The sequence below is a fragment of the Melanostigma gelatinosum genome, assembly GCF_949748355.1.
Source record: "Melanostigma gelatinosum genome assembly, chromosome: 11".
In the NCBI taxonomy this organism is placed as follows: Eukaryota; Metazoa; Chordata; class Actinopteri; order Perciformes; family Zoarcidae; genus Melanostigma; species Melanostigma gelatinosum.
Window position 1 is genome coordinate 6,858,769 of NC_136644.1, and position 15,281 is coordinate 6,874,049.

The 15,281-nt window shown below is 42.9% G+C and overlaps 2 protein-coding genes across 2 annotated transcripts; both read left to right on the forward strand.

Annotated features, from left to right (window-relative positions):
• Positions 1 to 653: 653 nt before the first annotated feature.
• znf207b (zinc finger protein 207, b) lies at positions 654 to 6,949 on the forward strand. The gene is made up of 10 exons (XM_079277823.1): positions 654 to 787; positions 1,394 to 1,520; positions 1,703 to 1,841; positions 2,192 to 2,383; positions 2,937 to 3,012; positions 3,475 to 3,536; positions 3,934 to 4,073; positions 5,219 to 5,476; positions 5,859 to 6,015; positions 6,138 to 6,949. The coding sequence occupies exons 1-10, from the start codon at positions 747 to 749 to the stop codon at positions 6,287 to 6,289; spliced, it is 1,344 nt and encodes a 447-aa protein (XP_079133949.1). The 5' UTR covers positions 654 to 746; the 3' UTR covers positions 6,290 to 6,949.
• Positions 6,950 to 10,443: 3,494 nt separating this feature from the next.
• cd7al (cd7 antigen-like) lies at positions 10,444 to 14,539 on the forward strand. The gene is made up of 5 exons (XM_079279565.1): positions 10,444 to 10,584; positions 10,916 to 11,269; positions 12,247 to 12,630; positions 13,403 to 13,512; positions 13,945 to 14,539. The coding sequence occupies exons 1-5, from the start codon at positions 10,524 to 10,526 to the stop codon at positions 14,155 to 14,157; spliced, it is 1,122 nt and encodes a 373-aa protein (XP_079135691.1). The 5' UTR covers positions 10,444 to 10,523; the 3' UTR covers positions 14,158 to 14,539.
• Positions 14,540 to 15,281: the final 742 nt, after the last annotated feature.

Consider the following 15,281-nt stretch of genomic DNA (forward strand, 5'->3'; position numbering starts at 1 on the left):
CCTACAGGCTGGAATGGGGACCCAAATACTGCTAGGGTCACACAACTTGTGCTCCAGTCTACATCCATATATTTGCATGATAGGTTGTCACTAAACTCACTATATAAACTTGAAAAAAACAAACATACCCCTTCCATTTTCTTTTCAAGTTATGACAGTATTACGTTAGCTACATTATATTAACAAGTCTCCAAAAAGTAGGGGCGTGTCTATGACATGACGTATGTTTCCTGTGTTCGCGAGACTGTAGCCTGAACAAAGGAAGACATTATTATAACATTCAGAAATCCATAAATGTGAAGACATACAAAGGGAAGTATAGAAGAGAGGAGGTCATAATATCAAGGTTAAGGTTCGGACATACAGGACTTAACTCAACTCTGTATTTAATGGCAAAAATGGACTCAGATAAGTGCACTATTTGTATATATGTATAATATTATTATTATTATTGTTATTATATATTTTTATTTTTTATTTTTATGGTTTATCAGAACAGTGAAGAAAAGGTTACCCTGAAACTGCACACTCCGGTACAGTAGGTGGCGGTATGCACCTATACAAGTTGGTTGCGACCCGCCAATCAAATTTAAAGACGAAGAAGAAGAAGACTGTAGCCTGCCTACAACTTCCTTTAGCAGAGCGCCATTTTCGGCGTTGTTCCGGGACTACAGCATGCTGTTGTCAAACAGATAATAAGACCAGTATATAACGTTGTAAGACCTCTCTTTCAGTATTCATTAGAAATGGGACGAAAGAAGAAGAAGCAGATGAAGCCATGGTGCTGGTATCCTTTTTTTGCCTGGATGAGAAAATACCATCGTAGAAATGCCAGCGGCTAAGCGTTAGCTTGACAAAAGGAAGGCCTGAGTTAGCCTCTCGGAGGGTTTTGTCTGCTTGTAAGCTAACGTTAGCTTAACGATTCGGTCATAGGAGGCTAGTACATCGCTTTGAGGGTTGTTTTTTAATCCAGTCTATAATTAACACCGCAAAAAACACAGTTGGCATCGTGTATAGTACCCAGTAGTAGATTACGTCGAGTTCATGCTATGCTAAGAGGAAAGTTCAGCGAGCTGTCTCCGTTCCGTTGCTAGCTAGCTCACGTTAACCTGTTATAGCGATGCATTGATGATTCAGGGCAACAGCTAACGTTATGATGTAGCTTACGTCTTGCGCTGGATTAGTCAGAAACCTCGTGGTTTTCGAGTTGTGTGCACTTAGAATCTTTGCTGCCGGGTCATTGATCATGAATGATGGTTAAGACTACGCCTCAGATCAGGGCGTTTTATTTCGGCAGCATTAACGATGTGTTGGAGGCTTGCATGTGAGTCGCTGGCTCGGCTGTATTTTTGGTGTTTTTCTTTCGAATACAATCCTTAACTCTTCACTCAAGGTACTGTAATCGAGACTTCGATGATGAAAAGATCCTCATCCAGCATCAGAAGGCAAAGCATTTTAAATGCCATATTTGCCACAAGAAGTTGTACACAGGCCCAGGCTTGGCTATCCATTGCATGCAGGTAGGTGCATTTTTCATTGATCTAACTTTAGTTCGTGATTCTTTAAGTGTCTTTGGTTCCACCATTCTTGCAATGTTTTGGTCATAAAGGGCTATCAGTTGTTATCGTGAAGTGGGCCACGGATGAGACATTACTTTGCTTGTTGTGATGGTATGCACTGACTCACTTTGCATGCGTTTCAGGTACACAAAGAAACCATTGACAGTGTACCAAATGCAATTCCCGGAAGAGTAGACATCGAGCTGGAGATCTACGGTATGGAGGGGATTCCAGAGAAAGACATGCAGGAAAGAAGACGAACATTAGAACAGAAATCACAAGGTGTGTACAATTTTATGTGCTTTTCTTGTAAATTTCAGTAAAAGTCTAGATGGCCGAATTATGTTTTTTCTTCGATTTTGTACTGGTTTTGTGTGTTTTGTATTGGAATGATTTAAGGTTAAGGGAGATTCCTGATATTGGGTAGCATGTTTATGTGGTAAGAGCCCCGAGAGGTAGTGGAGGGTAATCCTGGGGTATCCCATCTTGGCTAAATGTATGTTCTATAACTACGATGTTTTTGAATGCTGTGTGCTTACCTTAAAACCAACCGTCCAAGGTTTTTTTGTAGAACCGTAGGTTCATTTTGTTTAAGCTTCCCCATACCTTAAATATTTCCTGTCGCTTTTCAGAGAGTCAAAAGAAGAAGTCAAACAATCAGGACGACTCCGATGAGGACGACGACGACGATGATGAAGCAGGACCGTCAGTTCAGCAGGTCGCTGCTGTCCAGCAGCCTCAGCCAAGCTACGCTGCTCCAATGGCCCAGCTTGGGATGCCTCCTGTGGCTGGCGGAGCTGGGATGCACCACGGAGGGTATCAAGGCAAGGACCTCTTTGTCAAACCCAGAAGTTGGGAATCAGCACTAACTCAATTTGACCATATATATGTCTATCATCTGTGATGCCTAATGACTTATTTCAAGGACTTTTTTAGGGCTTTAGACTTGAATTAGACTTAGAAAACCTTGACCTGGTCCTATGTCTAATAATTAGGGGGTTATATTATTTTAGGATTACATTTTCCTCATACACGAAAATGTAACAGTACACCTTCTGAAATTAAGTTTCTCTCTTTTACGCCTCTTAATTTCATGGTTAACTTATCGTAAAACCCACTTCCTTTAAACTCGACAGAAATTAAATAAAACTTTTTTGGTTAGTCTGTCCACTGTTTCAACAAACACCATCGGTGCTTTGGTCGAAATAAATCCGTAAATCCCAGAGTTGCATATGAAAGTTTGCTGCTGCTACACACTATTTGTCTGAGCTGTGTCTCTTCGTGCTACTGGCTGAGCAGCTGTATAGGAAGCATTTGAGGTTTAGAGTGATGTAGTGTTGAGTTAACCAAAACCTATCCTCTTGCTCACTGTTGCAGGAATGCCTCCCATGATGCCTGGCGTTCCTCCCATGATGCACGGCATGCCCCCTGCCATGCATGGGATGCCACCAGGGTAAAATATCTCTTATTCATTGATGTGTTTAATGATGCCATTTTAGATTCAATGCTATTTTACCACGTTAATAAATTATCCTCTTTGTGGTGTAAGTTAGATTTAATTTGACTGTGGTTCTAGCACCGTGGAAACCGCTTGTAGTTACAGTGATCAACCACTTACATGGAACACAATCATACCTATACAATGCTGTTTAAATACTTCACTTAAGTTAATCAAGTCGTCTGCTTACAGTGTTCTTTTGGGGCCTTTCATACATGACAACTTATGGAAAAACCTTTTTAGAACTACGCTGATGTTCATTACACTTTAGTTTTGTAACCCGTCTGCTGTCTGAGGCCGGTGCTGTGTACATTAAAATCATGATGGGGGGGGGGGGGGGGGGGAAGTAATTTTCACTTCCGTTTCCTCTGTAACACCAAATCAGCATTATCTTATTGGTCTTACTGCCTTTTGCAGCATGATGCCCATGGGTGGAATGATGCCGCCCATGATGCCAGGCATGCCCGGTATGCCCCACGGTGAGTTGTGGTTTTATTTTTTTGGGTTACAAATGGCATTTTATATTAAACGAGAAGTAGTCTGTCAGTGATGTAATCTTGATATTTTTTCCATCAGTATTGTGTGCAGAATTTAGAATTTTTAACAAATTTTGACTTTCAAATAAATGCAGCCACACCACTAACAGCTTTCACAGATATAGTTTGTGCTCATGTAGCAAAGATAACCCTGTAAATTAGATTGGTCGATCATAACCAAAGTATAGCTCCTGATGCTTACATTTTTAGATTGTTCAGCAGGTGTGGCTGAATTAGACGCATGATTTCCATCTCAGCATGCTTATTTTCTCCCATTTAATGTGTCTTCAATGTTCTGGTGCCAGAAGGGTTGATTGACCTTGTTTGGGTGATTGTTTAGGAATGCCACCTCACATGGCTCCAAGGCCAGGGATGCCCCATATGGCCCAAGCTGCTGCAGCCGGAGTGATGCCCAGTCGACCGGCAGTACCAGTGGCCCAGCCCGCTGTCACCAAGCCCCTCTTCCCCAGTGCAGCACAGGTGGACACCATGCACCCCGCAACAGCACACACTCGCACATCCTTTTCAGAGTTTAGAGCCGTCTGTAAGCCTGTCTCCTGATTTAAGGTGGATGGTTGGCAATGTCTTATTTTATTAAACCTTCTATGCAGTGTCTTATGATCACAGTACTCTGGGATATTATTTTACTTCTCAACACTTCGGATTTCCGATGTCTTGTTTCCTCATTTTCTGTAGTCTGCTGTTCCTCTTTGTCTGCCTTTCTCCGCCCCATTTATTTTCTCCTTTTTTTTTTTTTTTTTTTTTAAATCAGTGTCACTATTATGAAGTCAACTTTGTTCTGGTTATTGAATTTGGGTAGAGTGGACATGTTACATACTGTGATCTCCTTCCCACCATGCTGCAGATGGGCGCTGGTGTTCACAGCAGCACAGCAGCAGTTTCCTCTCCAGCTGCAGACCTTCAGTCTGCCTCCTCTCAGCCGCCCTTTCCTAACGCGCCTCAAGTACGCTCACAGACTTTGACTTGGCTGTGGCAGCTGCATGTTGCTTCTTTATGAACTCTGCCTGTAAATTCTCAAGCTGTAAACTAGACTGATTGTTAAAGGTAATCGCCCTGTGCATCAAAAAACGAGCACGTTGGCTACAATGTTGTCGGAGGATAATTATCCCCGACAACACCTGCCCTACTTTTTGTCTGTGAGCTTTATTACTGTGCATGTGCTTTAATTAACGCAGAATGAGGCGCAACACTGGATTTAATGGGTCTTATTTTGCATTCACCCCTCCTGACCTCTGAAGCATGATTCATGCAAGAGCTACTCATCGCGCTTTGACTTTGACCGCTGCAGCAATGCATAACACGTCACGTTTTTTTCCCCCCACACGATTTGGTTCTACTTACATCTCAGGATTTGTATTGTGTACTGGATACAAAGGGTTTAACTTTGTCATGCCACATTTGCAATCCATTTGAAAGTGTAAACTTTTGCAAGTGAGGGGAGGTTCTATGTCTCAAAATCTGTGACATAATGATAATGATAATGATTGTGATAAAGGTATAATCCATGGAGGATTTCTGTGTCTTGTGTCGTTTTCATCTTTAAAAAGTAAGAATGCGGTCCCTTGGAGGACCAGTCAGTGACCCGGTTCTCTGTCTGTTTGCAGGCCCAGCAGAGCACTTCAGGAGCTGCAGCTTCAAACTCCCACAGTACAGCCGCCTCCTCCTCCTCCGACCCTCCCAAAGCAACGTTCCCTGCCTACACCCAGCCCTCTGTCTCTTCTTGCTCTTCCACTTCTTCCTCTTCTAACCCCTCTAGCAGCACTGTGGCCAAACCCCCGGCCACAGTGGCCACCAAACCCGCCACCCTCACCACCACGAGTGCAACTAGTAAGTTGATCCATCCTGATGAGGATATCTCACTGGTAAGTTGCTTGAGCTTTCTACTTTGCCCTTTTCACAGTAAGTAATGACTGATACGTATAAGAGTACATGGATGGATGAAAGGGTGGGTGCACTGTTTGACCACCAGTCAGGTTCTGAATATCATCATCACCGTGAAGTTAAGATAGTTATGGGATATTCGCCACGATTGTATTTCCTTACACTTCCTCAGTAGTTGCTCTTTTGTAGTTATGTTTAAAGGATTGTTCTGAGCTTGAATATCCTCCGTGTGAAATCAAGGCACGGCAACATTGGTACCCAATTCCTCGTCATTTTTGTGAGCGATTTATCTTTGTACTGTAAGGGGCATACTAGATTTTCCTCAGTCTGAATGTGTGCTTTGTGTGTTGTCCCTGCCAACAGGAGGAATTGAGGGCCCAGTTGCCCCGCTACCAGCGACTCACACCCAGGCAGGGTCAGGCCCATATTGCTGCTCCCCCTGTGGCGGCTGTGGGCGGCATGATGCCCCTACAGCAAGGCATGCCACTACAGCAGCCTGGCATGAGGCATCCCATGCACGGTAAGGAAATGCTTGTTCGGAAAATGTTCTTTTTTTGCATCCCAATTAATGGATGTACGCTGCAGTTTAATTGACATCAACTGTTGAATCACATGTCGCTTTCCTTGTGTTCCCCCCTGCAGGTCAGTACGGTGCTCCTCCTCAGGGCATGCCGAGCTACATGCCTGGAGGGATGCCTCCATACGGCCAGGGTCTTCCTATGGTGCCCCCTTACCAGGGAGGCCCTCCCATGGGCATGAGGCCGCCCGTCATGTCTCCGGCTGGGCGCTACTGAAGCGGGCAAAGCAGCCACCACATTAGGTTTGAGGTTAACACCTTTCTCTCATCCTTGTGCTTTTGTCAAACCTAGCTGCGAGCAAAGAGCAGTGAGACCAGTCGTGGTGAAGACAAAACATTATTTGTTAGAACTAATGGACATTTAATGTAACATCTTTATTGGAAAACAGCCAAACCACCACACGAGTTCCTGAAAGCTATTTTGTTGTCGTCTGGTTTCATGTGAGGATATATATATTTTCCCCCCCCCATAGGTTTCTCTCAGGTTTATAGAAGTAAAGTGTGTTAAAATGATTCATATTTCTTTTGAAGCTGCTGGAGTTACATGAGCGTACCAACCCCCCCTTACTAAGGCAAGTTTCTCTTGTAAACATTTGATTCTTTTTCTTTTGTTTGTTTTTCTTTTGGGTAGATTGATTGAGGCCCTCACAGCACGCTTAGGTGCTGTTGGACTTGCGTCCCCAACCTTGGTTGGTGAGGGTCTCAGTGATGAAAATGATTCCAATTTAAGTAGTGTTAAAAATTCACGACTCATCATTCTCTAGCTTTATCCTTGTTTCAGGTTTGCTTTTAATATGTCCTGGTCAAGAGGGTACCTGTATGCATCCTTTGTAATGTTTTATGAATCTGTTGTAATAAAATTCATCTTGAAATTCAATGCTGGTTTGTCCTGACGTGCGTGGAGGTGAGTGACAAAGGTTTGTACCGGTGCGCTTCTCTCTTTCCTCTGTTTTAACGACAGGACTTCATCGGGTATTTAAAAACCAAGTTTGCCATCATCGATCTTTTGTAAGAGTCCACCTTGTTGCATCGTAACTTACTGGATATAGAAGTACAGAAGAAAATGCTCTTCCGTGAGGTCAAACAGATAAGAGATTTAGTTTGCTCAAATCCCGTGTACCACCAGCCCCAAAGCTACGATGTTGGCCAACTTCTGGTTCTAAATACTGCATGTTACCTCATGATAATGACGGACATAACTGCAGATGAAGTAATACGTGTAGATACACTCAACCAGAGTGCAGGAGAAACTAAATGTCACTCCTGATTCATTAACTTTCATTGGTTTAGTCCGTACATGCATGAATGCTATAATGTTAGCTTGTCATATCGCAGTCGTGTCCCCGCTACAGGGGGGCAACAAACCCAACAATACAGTAGCTCTGTGTTAAGTTCCAATGTTGTGACGCAAGTCCGTGGTGACCCAGTTCTTTGGTTTATCCCCATTTAGATGACTTGGGTTGGTAAAACTCAAATGGTGGCGGTAAGATGCAGACACATACTGCTGAATGATAACTCGGGTCTGTGGTTGTGACTTAAAGCAGCAACTCCCTGAGTTACCGGTGCGTCCTTTCCTGCAAAAAGAGTGTCGAAAGTCAACGTTTCAAGTTGAAACGATAGAATCCAAAAAGGTTGCAAGGAACCCCTCACAAGCACGGACACATAGCTAACGGTATATTTCTAAACGGAACTTCAAACGGCGGCACAAGAGTCTGTGTAACACCTGAAACTCCTTTTTGCTAGATTGTTATTTACTGCAGTGCTGGTTTGTATTGCTGGGTGATTTTGGGTTATGTCCATCCTTATCTATTCTAAATGTTCATAATCGTCAACCGCAATGATCCTGTGTGGCAGATTGCTGTAGAGAGCAATCGCTGAGGTATCCGTTGACGGGAGGTGCACACGCGGATCAAAAGACTCTGTGGGAGGAAGTTCTTGTGGGTATTTAGAGTGGCACAAGTGTTTCCTCTGCCTCATATCACTTACTGCTTTGTATTTGTTTTTGTTGTTTATAGCCCATCCATATCAGCCTTAAAACCCACTCAGCTGGCATGAAAAGGTCAGTTAAACCCAGTAAGTACCTGCTGTTTACTTTAGTCTGCCCTGTACAACAGGATGCTAGGCCTGGTTTTAATTGTTGTACTGTTTTTAAAGTATGTTGTTAAATTGTTTAAGATAATTGAAGACTTAGCAGCGTTTGCCTTAAGTGACATGTTCATTCCATTTTAGTGATTTAAAGGTACAAAGACTCTGTCATTCAAATGTAAATCATTTTTGTTATCGCTTCGTTTTCTTCAGTAAGCAATCGATGGTGTGTGTGTGTGTGTGTGTGTCATGTTAAAAAAATGTTTTTGTTTTATTTGTTTGAACTGGCTCTTCAAGTAAAAACTCAGAAGTTGTTGGCACCAACATGTACTTAAGTATTGAAAGTATTACTTATGAAAATGAGCTCTTTACATGAGGAAAATGTTTCTTTGACGGTAATACAAATTTGGATTTGGTTTGGATAAATTAGGTTTTGAAAAGCTGTCGTGAAAATGCCGTGTTAGTCTCTATCTCTGATACTCTGGTCTTTTTGAAGTAGTATTTTTAAACTCTTGTTTTTGGAGCAGGTGTATTTGTATTTAAAAGTGACACAAAAGGAGCAAATGTCCCGAAAGCAGCTTGATATTTAAATTAAATTGTAACGCATCACAATGTCATATTCATGTTTTTTTTTTTTTTTAATAAAATGATTGCATTAATTTGTAGCCACTTGTCCTTCAATTAAAAAAAAAATCACATTTTAGGTGAAATCCTCTATTCTGAGTGGGTGCCCCCCCTAGTGGCATGAAGGGGGGGGGGGGGAGATTATTGACCCCATGAACAAATCTACTTTAAATCCACTTGACATTTGAAAAATACAATAAAAATAAAGAACTATAGTGAAATATAAATAGTCCATGCTATTTTAAAAATTTATTAAATTACATTTGATTATGTTCTCTGGGTAATATTCCTATTCATAAACAGTGTTGAGCTAGTATTGTCTCCTTCAATATTGGTCACTTTGCAAAGCATTACTTAATCTTTTACGTCATTTGGAATTGAAATGACCACCTACAACACAACCATTCAGTACAAACATTAATGATGTAAAAAGTCATTAAATGGAAACTTCCAGGACCGCATCTCGTGTGTCCTGTTTCTGTCTTCCGCTGGTGGGTTGTTGACACACGTACATTTCCAAGAATTACTCATACATTTGTTTTTTAACCTGAAGTTGTGGTTAGAAGCATCAGTGAGGCAAAGCACGCGCTACATTACCTGCACGAGCGGTTTGAGACCCCACCGCTAACAAAAGCCTTATGAGTGATATACATGTGAACAGTCTAATCGTGGTTTCCTGCTGGACTAGTAGAAGTGAACCACGGAGCCAACTGCCTGTTCAGAAAGACCGTGTTTACAATCTAACTTAGCAAGTGCAAAAATATAAGTCCTGCAGGTTTGTGTACAGATGACTCGTGGACCTACATCGTTCATGCTGACGGTTTATGTGTTTGCACCCTAAATTTAAGCCATTCACTGCGTAGACCTTTTTCTAATTTCTAACACGAGTGTGAACAATGTGACTCCCTGCCAGTCAGAAATGAAGAAGCTTCTCGGATGAGTTGTAAAATATATCTTCAAGAACAAAACAACAATAAATCCAGCGTCCCTTTGAATTACTGCTTAACGATAACCAGCTGCCAGAGGTGTTCTACATCTTTCAGAAGTCCTTCTTTTAGTCTGAGCATTAAAAGGACTAGATATTTGAACGTGTTGCTTCTCTTTCAAATTGCTCCTGTGAAAAGTATAGCCGAGAGCAACGCTCCGTGTTTTTGTCAATCAGGTATCGAAGCTGTGCTTGACTCAGTCTGCGGGCCCCTTTTTGACACGCTTGACATTTTATTCCCTTGATGCAAATGATCAGAAAGCAAACGCATCCTGTTCAGAAACAGGCAGTCGTAATCATTTCCTCTGGGATATGTAAAACTGTCTGTGGAAAGTCTTCTCAAGCATGTGAGACAGAAAGCTGTGTGGATAACGATCATAACACTGAAGAGTTGGGTAACCTTTGGATCTTTAGGGACCTCCATGAACAGCTTGGTTCTAACTGTTCTGTTGGTGCGATAGATCCGCGTTGATCTGATCTGAACTTTCGCTCTCAGCTGTGTTGTGCTGTTACTTTTATGATGTATACTGCCTGAGAAGGAGCTGATCCAGCATACAGTTGTGCTGGTTAGGGTGCGCTTCCTCTTGCGTTAGTCTTGAGGTTTTGAAGGTGGAGCTTCATGGAGTTCCTCATGGTTTCATTTACAGTCACCCAAAGCTTTTGTTCTCCAGTTGTCAGTGCGTGCATGTGTCCTGTCATGGTTCACATCACTGACTTCCCTCAGGACCTTAACTAGTGTCCTCTGACCGTGTTGGAGATGACTGGGATCCAGTACCTGGCGTGTCTGTGGACTCTCTTCATCACACAGACTGGATTCGGTAAGTTGATCATTTGATTCGTTTTTCCCCACTAATTTGAATTGTAATTCACCGAGGGTGGACAGAATAACAGGAACACTTGATGTAATGCACCTCTGTCAAAAATATTTTAGCTTTGCTCCTTTCTTTGGGCTGCAGTTTGTAGAGGTATCATTTTGTTTTTGAGCATCGTGGGTTTGTCATTATAATTGACCACGATAATTAACTGTGAAATGTTTCATCGATAGCGACTTTTAATTTGCAACTGACACAAATCTTTAAATATAGAATCATATGATCACCAGACTAAAAATATGTATTCCCAAACTTTTTTCCCCCCTTTTGTATCAAGTATGCAGTGACCTTCAGTTCTTGGAGAGGAATGAGGGCGAGTCTGTGGTTCTTCCCTGTGTGGTCGAGCAAAGGAACTCTTCGCCCTTCGGAGTCTACCTGAAGCGCAGCTGGCTGGATCCCCGCGAGGTGCTCTTCAAGTACACCAACAACAACGTCAGTGTGGGTAAGGCTGGTGACAAGAACCGCATCAGTGACAGCGGAGACCCGAGCATCCACTCTCTGAATGTGACCATCTCACAGCTGAGTGCCAGCGACACAGACCGCTACTACTGTGAGTTTATGGTGGCCAACCCTTCCTCCACAGACGACCGAATACCCGCGAAGACCGAATTCTTCCTGCTCGTTAATGCTGGTGAGTGTCTATTTTTTTTAAACTTCTCACCTGTTTTTTCCCCACAGGAGGTTGAACTTTCCAAAACTACCACAAAACAAGAAGGTCAAATTCAGAGTGTTGATATTTGGAGAAGGTGTTTGGTGCTTTTCGTTTGCTCAGAAACAGTGCCCGCACTGAACACCGCTGTCTGATAAGGCACATACTTTACAAGGGGGTGGAAATGATCATAATTGTGAATAAATCGAGGGGGAATTAAAGAGCTAAAGATATGAAGTGTATTATGCTGGTGGAGGATATTCACCAGCAAGAGGGATTTCTCACAACCCAAAAGTTTCCCTTATTGATGTTTTTTTTACGTGTGAAAAGGTCTTAGAAACATTATCAGAATTCTATATTCTGATATTTTAATTTGTCCTACTCTGTTATTCTATTGTGCATTTTTTAATACTTAATATTTTTGGTTACTCTGCTACTTTGCTAATTGGTGTGTCTTGCTGCTGTAACATACAAATGTCCCCCTGGGGATAAATAAAGAGTCAGTCAGTCAGTCAAAATTGATGCTAAAATGCTAAACGTAGTCAGTCAGTCAGAATTGATGCTAAAATACTAAACGTAGTCAGTCAGTCAAAATTGATGCTCACGATGACTCACTCTGGTCAGTTTCTTTGTGTTTCGGCATTGCCAGCCTGGCCATGAATGACCTCCTGTTATCCGGAAGTGCTGTGTTCCAGATGTTGAAATACACCACATGCAAAAACAAGTGCACAATTTTCGAAATCAAAAGTTTTACTCCAACTTTTATTTAAAAAAAACAGCAGAGGCCAAGAGAACTGTTCTTTTTCCTGGATGCAATAATATGCAGTACAATAGATATTGATAAACATTCTAAATTTCAATTACCCCGCAGCACCCTGAACATGCCTTCAATGGGAAGATGAAATGGGATTTTTACCAATGCGTCGTATTCTAAGGTTTATTCCCTTTCCCCTTTGGAGATGCCGCTGGGTCGGCAGACATTGGGTTGGTAGAGACGTGTTCTGGGGGCTCAGCCGTGCTCCCCTGTCTCCCCCCACGCGGTGACGCCTTGACCGTAGAGGGGGTGAGTCTGAAGCGGCAGCGGGGCCAGGCGCCCGTGGAGGTGTTGTACCACTCAAAGCGTCACCACGGCAGCGGCCCTCCATCCTCCTCCTCCTCCCAGTTCCCCGTTGAGAGGGTCCAGCTGTCCTCGGCGCCCGGTCCCGGGGGCATCACCTACAAGCTCACCCTGCAGCAGCTGCAGCCAGACGACAGCGCCCTGTACAGCTGCCAGCTGCTCCTGCGTGGCGGGACCGACACCAGCACCAGTCTAGGGAGACATGTGTTCTTTGTTTCTGTGCAAGGTGGGTCACGTCACAGAGGGACTTGATCGCCTAGTTACTTATGCTAACCTTCATTTTGTTTTTCAGGCTTTTGAAAATGGAAATGTATTTTGCTGCGCCCATGTGTTTCCTCCTCCTTTTATGCTGTTTCAATGTCTATCAGTGTCTAACCCATGAAATGAATATTTGGTATGGCGCTGTCCCCACTAGCTGAATGTCAAGCAAGGTTGGGCCGTGCCATAAGCCATCAATTCAGAGATGCAGAGAATTATTTAGAAATCATAATTACGTGTCTTGAAGGACAAGTCTGGTGCTATTCTACATATTTACTTTTATCGATCCGATAAATTGACCAAAACCAACAATTAACGTCTCCTACTAACAAGTGTTTTCTGAGTAGCTCAAGCCTGGCGTGGCTCAGATTATTATAAGTATGTGATTGACATTCTACCAGGAGTCTTGTGTTTGAGGTGTCAAATGTCATTGCAGTTTGTTGCCGATTACTGCAGCCTACAAATGAGAAGGAAGTTTGTCTCAGTGGTTTTTGTATTTCCCCTGAACACACCACGCACGAGCTGTCTTTTGACCACAGTGGTAGTTCATCATGCTTTTGTTCAGTTTATCTCACAGGATCTTATGAATGCACTTGTAATGCCGTGCAACAAGGGAGCTGAGTGGTGTCATCAGTGTGGCCCCTCAGGGGATGTTGAGGCCCCGAGTGTTTTTTATTTTTTTGTCTTGCAGTGAAGCCGACCCTCTTCATCTCAACATTTCTCGATCTGCTTCTTCACAGGAGATCAGTGTGGCTGCTCCAACTACTCCACTCTGCTCTACGTTTTGTCCTCGGCTGGGGTCGTTCTCCTCCTCCTCCTCCTCCTCCTCGGATTTGTGGTGATCTATAAAGTGAGTGGCTTGTAAAACAATGCGCTGCTCTGATACCACACAATTGTTTAGGGGGGGGGAAATATAACCAATTACTGAGCAGCACCTGCCTGTTGCGAGCGTGCCAGAGAGTTCCTCCGATCGCTCACCACAAAACCGCACTAGTTTCACAACTTGTTGCTGTCAGTCGTCCCCATGTTCTTACAATTCAAAGATGCAGGCGATGAAATCTTTATTCTGCTTTTAGTTTTGTTCTAAGATGTTTTTTTTTTATGAGAAGTGAATTATATTGTATTTTTAAGTTATAGTAAAACATATCGCAGTGAGAACGAGACTCTGTTAGGACTTCTTATTATGCTGCCTCGAGAGAGAATGACAAACTCTGATTTGACAGGAAATCGAGAGTGCGTTCACTTCACTGATTTGTTTTCCTCCTGTTTCAATGACTGTCAGGGCAAAGCACGGCGCAGTGTCAAGTCACACTCTCAGGCCCCCATCTATGAGGAGATGACCGTGGTGCTGCCTGCCGCTCGAAAACTGCAGCCCCGGCATCTGGAGGAAATGGGTTCCGAGTACACGAACTGCCACGTGAAGAAATCCTGCCCCGAAAACCATTACGAAAGCCCCAGCGGGGCCCTCAGCCCCAGGGATGACTCTCAGAAATGAAGTGTTCGATTTTGTCACCAGCATCGTAAACTAGACCAAGTTATCCAGACTCCAATGGGCACTCTGAAGTAACAGAAAGATTGTCCCTGTACCGCCTTCTATCGCATGTATATTGGACTGTTGATAGTTTGAAAAAGTGAATCTGTATTTTGTCATTTTCTTAAAAATCTTCATACATCTTGACTGCCACTGTCTGTGTTTGGCTATTTCAGATAAATTAAAAGTACCCTGCGGAGTTTTGTAAACAATAATCTCTATAAACCCATATCGTAGTGTTAAAAAAAATTGGTACCAAGTCACCAAAACTCCACAGTGTACCTTTAAATACCCGACAAAGTACTTTATGACATTGATGCTTAAATCCAATTAAAAAAATCTCATATTTCCATTAAGAATTCCTGTTTATTGGTTTGCACACGATCAGGGTTTCCCTGAATTTTTTTTTAACACAAGGGGGCAAAAAGTGCATTGTATTTGGCATAAAATTTATGCGTACACCTTCAAAAGGGACAAAAAAAACATGAAAAACAAGGTCTCAGCAATGACAAATATGATTCACAATGCTTGTTCTGACTGAATAAGTCTTAAATGCATATTTATACACATATGACGGATCACAGTATTATAGTTATTAACCTGTTAAGTGTCCAAGAGACCAGGAACAGAAGAAGTAATAAATAACCCAGTGGACAGCTGGGCAGCTGTCTCAGCGAGTGACGGGCATTAACTACCGTAACGGTAACTAACAGCTTACGCCGGACACACACGAACAAAACCAGTATAATTGGATTAAAAGGTATTTGAGTGGACCAAGGTAATAAAGTACTGATTCTGAGTGTTCAGGTATCTAATCCCAGCGGGAGGGGCTTTGATGCCTCTGGAAGTGTGGTCCAAAGTAGTTGCCACTCTGTTCCCTCCTTCACCCAACACCAATCAGAAAGTGTTTGCCTGGTAGGCTGTGCCCTTTGCGTGTTGGTCTAGAGCGGCTCGTGTTGGAGGCGTGTTCTCCAGAGGCCTTGATTTCTGAGTAAAAAGCTGTTTCCTTGCTTCATTCACTTCCAAGATGTCACTTGTTCCGTTGTACATGCGAACCAAACACATCATCTTCATGCTCCTGAAAGGTC

Bases quoted from the DNA above. Each gene is read 5' to 3' on its own strand.
- znf207b (XM_079277823.1), top strand. From the start codon at position 747: ATGGGACGAAAGAAGAAGAAGCAGATGAAGCCATGGTGCTG. The intron at 788-1,393 runs GTATCCTTTTTT...TCTTCACTCAAG, and splicing joins CAGATGAAGCCATGGTGCTG to GTACTGTAATCGAGACTTCG. The intron at 3,013-3,474 runs GTAAAATATCTC...TGCCTTTTGCAG, and splicing joins ATGCATGGGATGCCACCAGG to CATGATGCCCATGGGTGGAA.
- cd7al (XM_079279565.1), top strand. From the start codon at position 10,524: ATGACTGGGATCCAGTACCTGGCGTGTCTGTGGACTCTCTTCATCACA. The intron at 10,585-10,915 runs GTAAGTTGATCA...TTTTGTATCAAG, and splicing joins CATCACACAGACTGGATTCG to TATGCAGTGACCTTCAGTTC. The intron at 12,631-13,402 runs GTGGGTCACGTC...GCTTCTTCACAG, and splicing joins GTTCTTTGTTTCTGTGCAAG to GAGATCAGTGTGGCTGCTCC.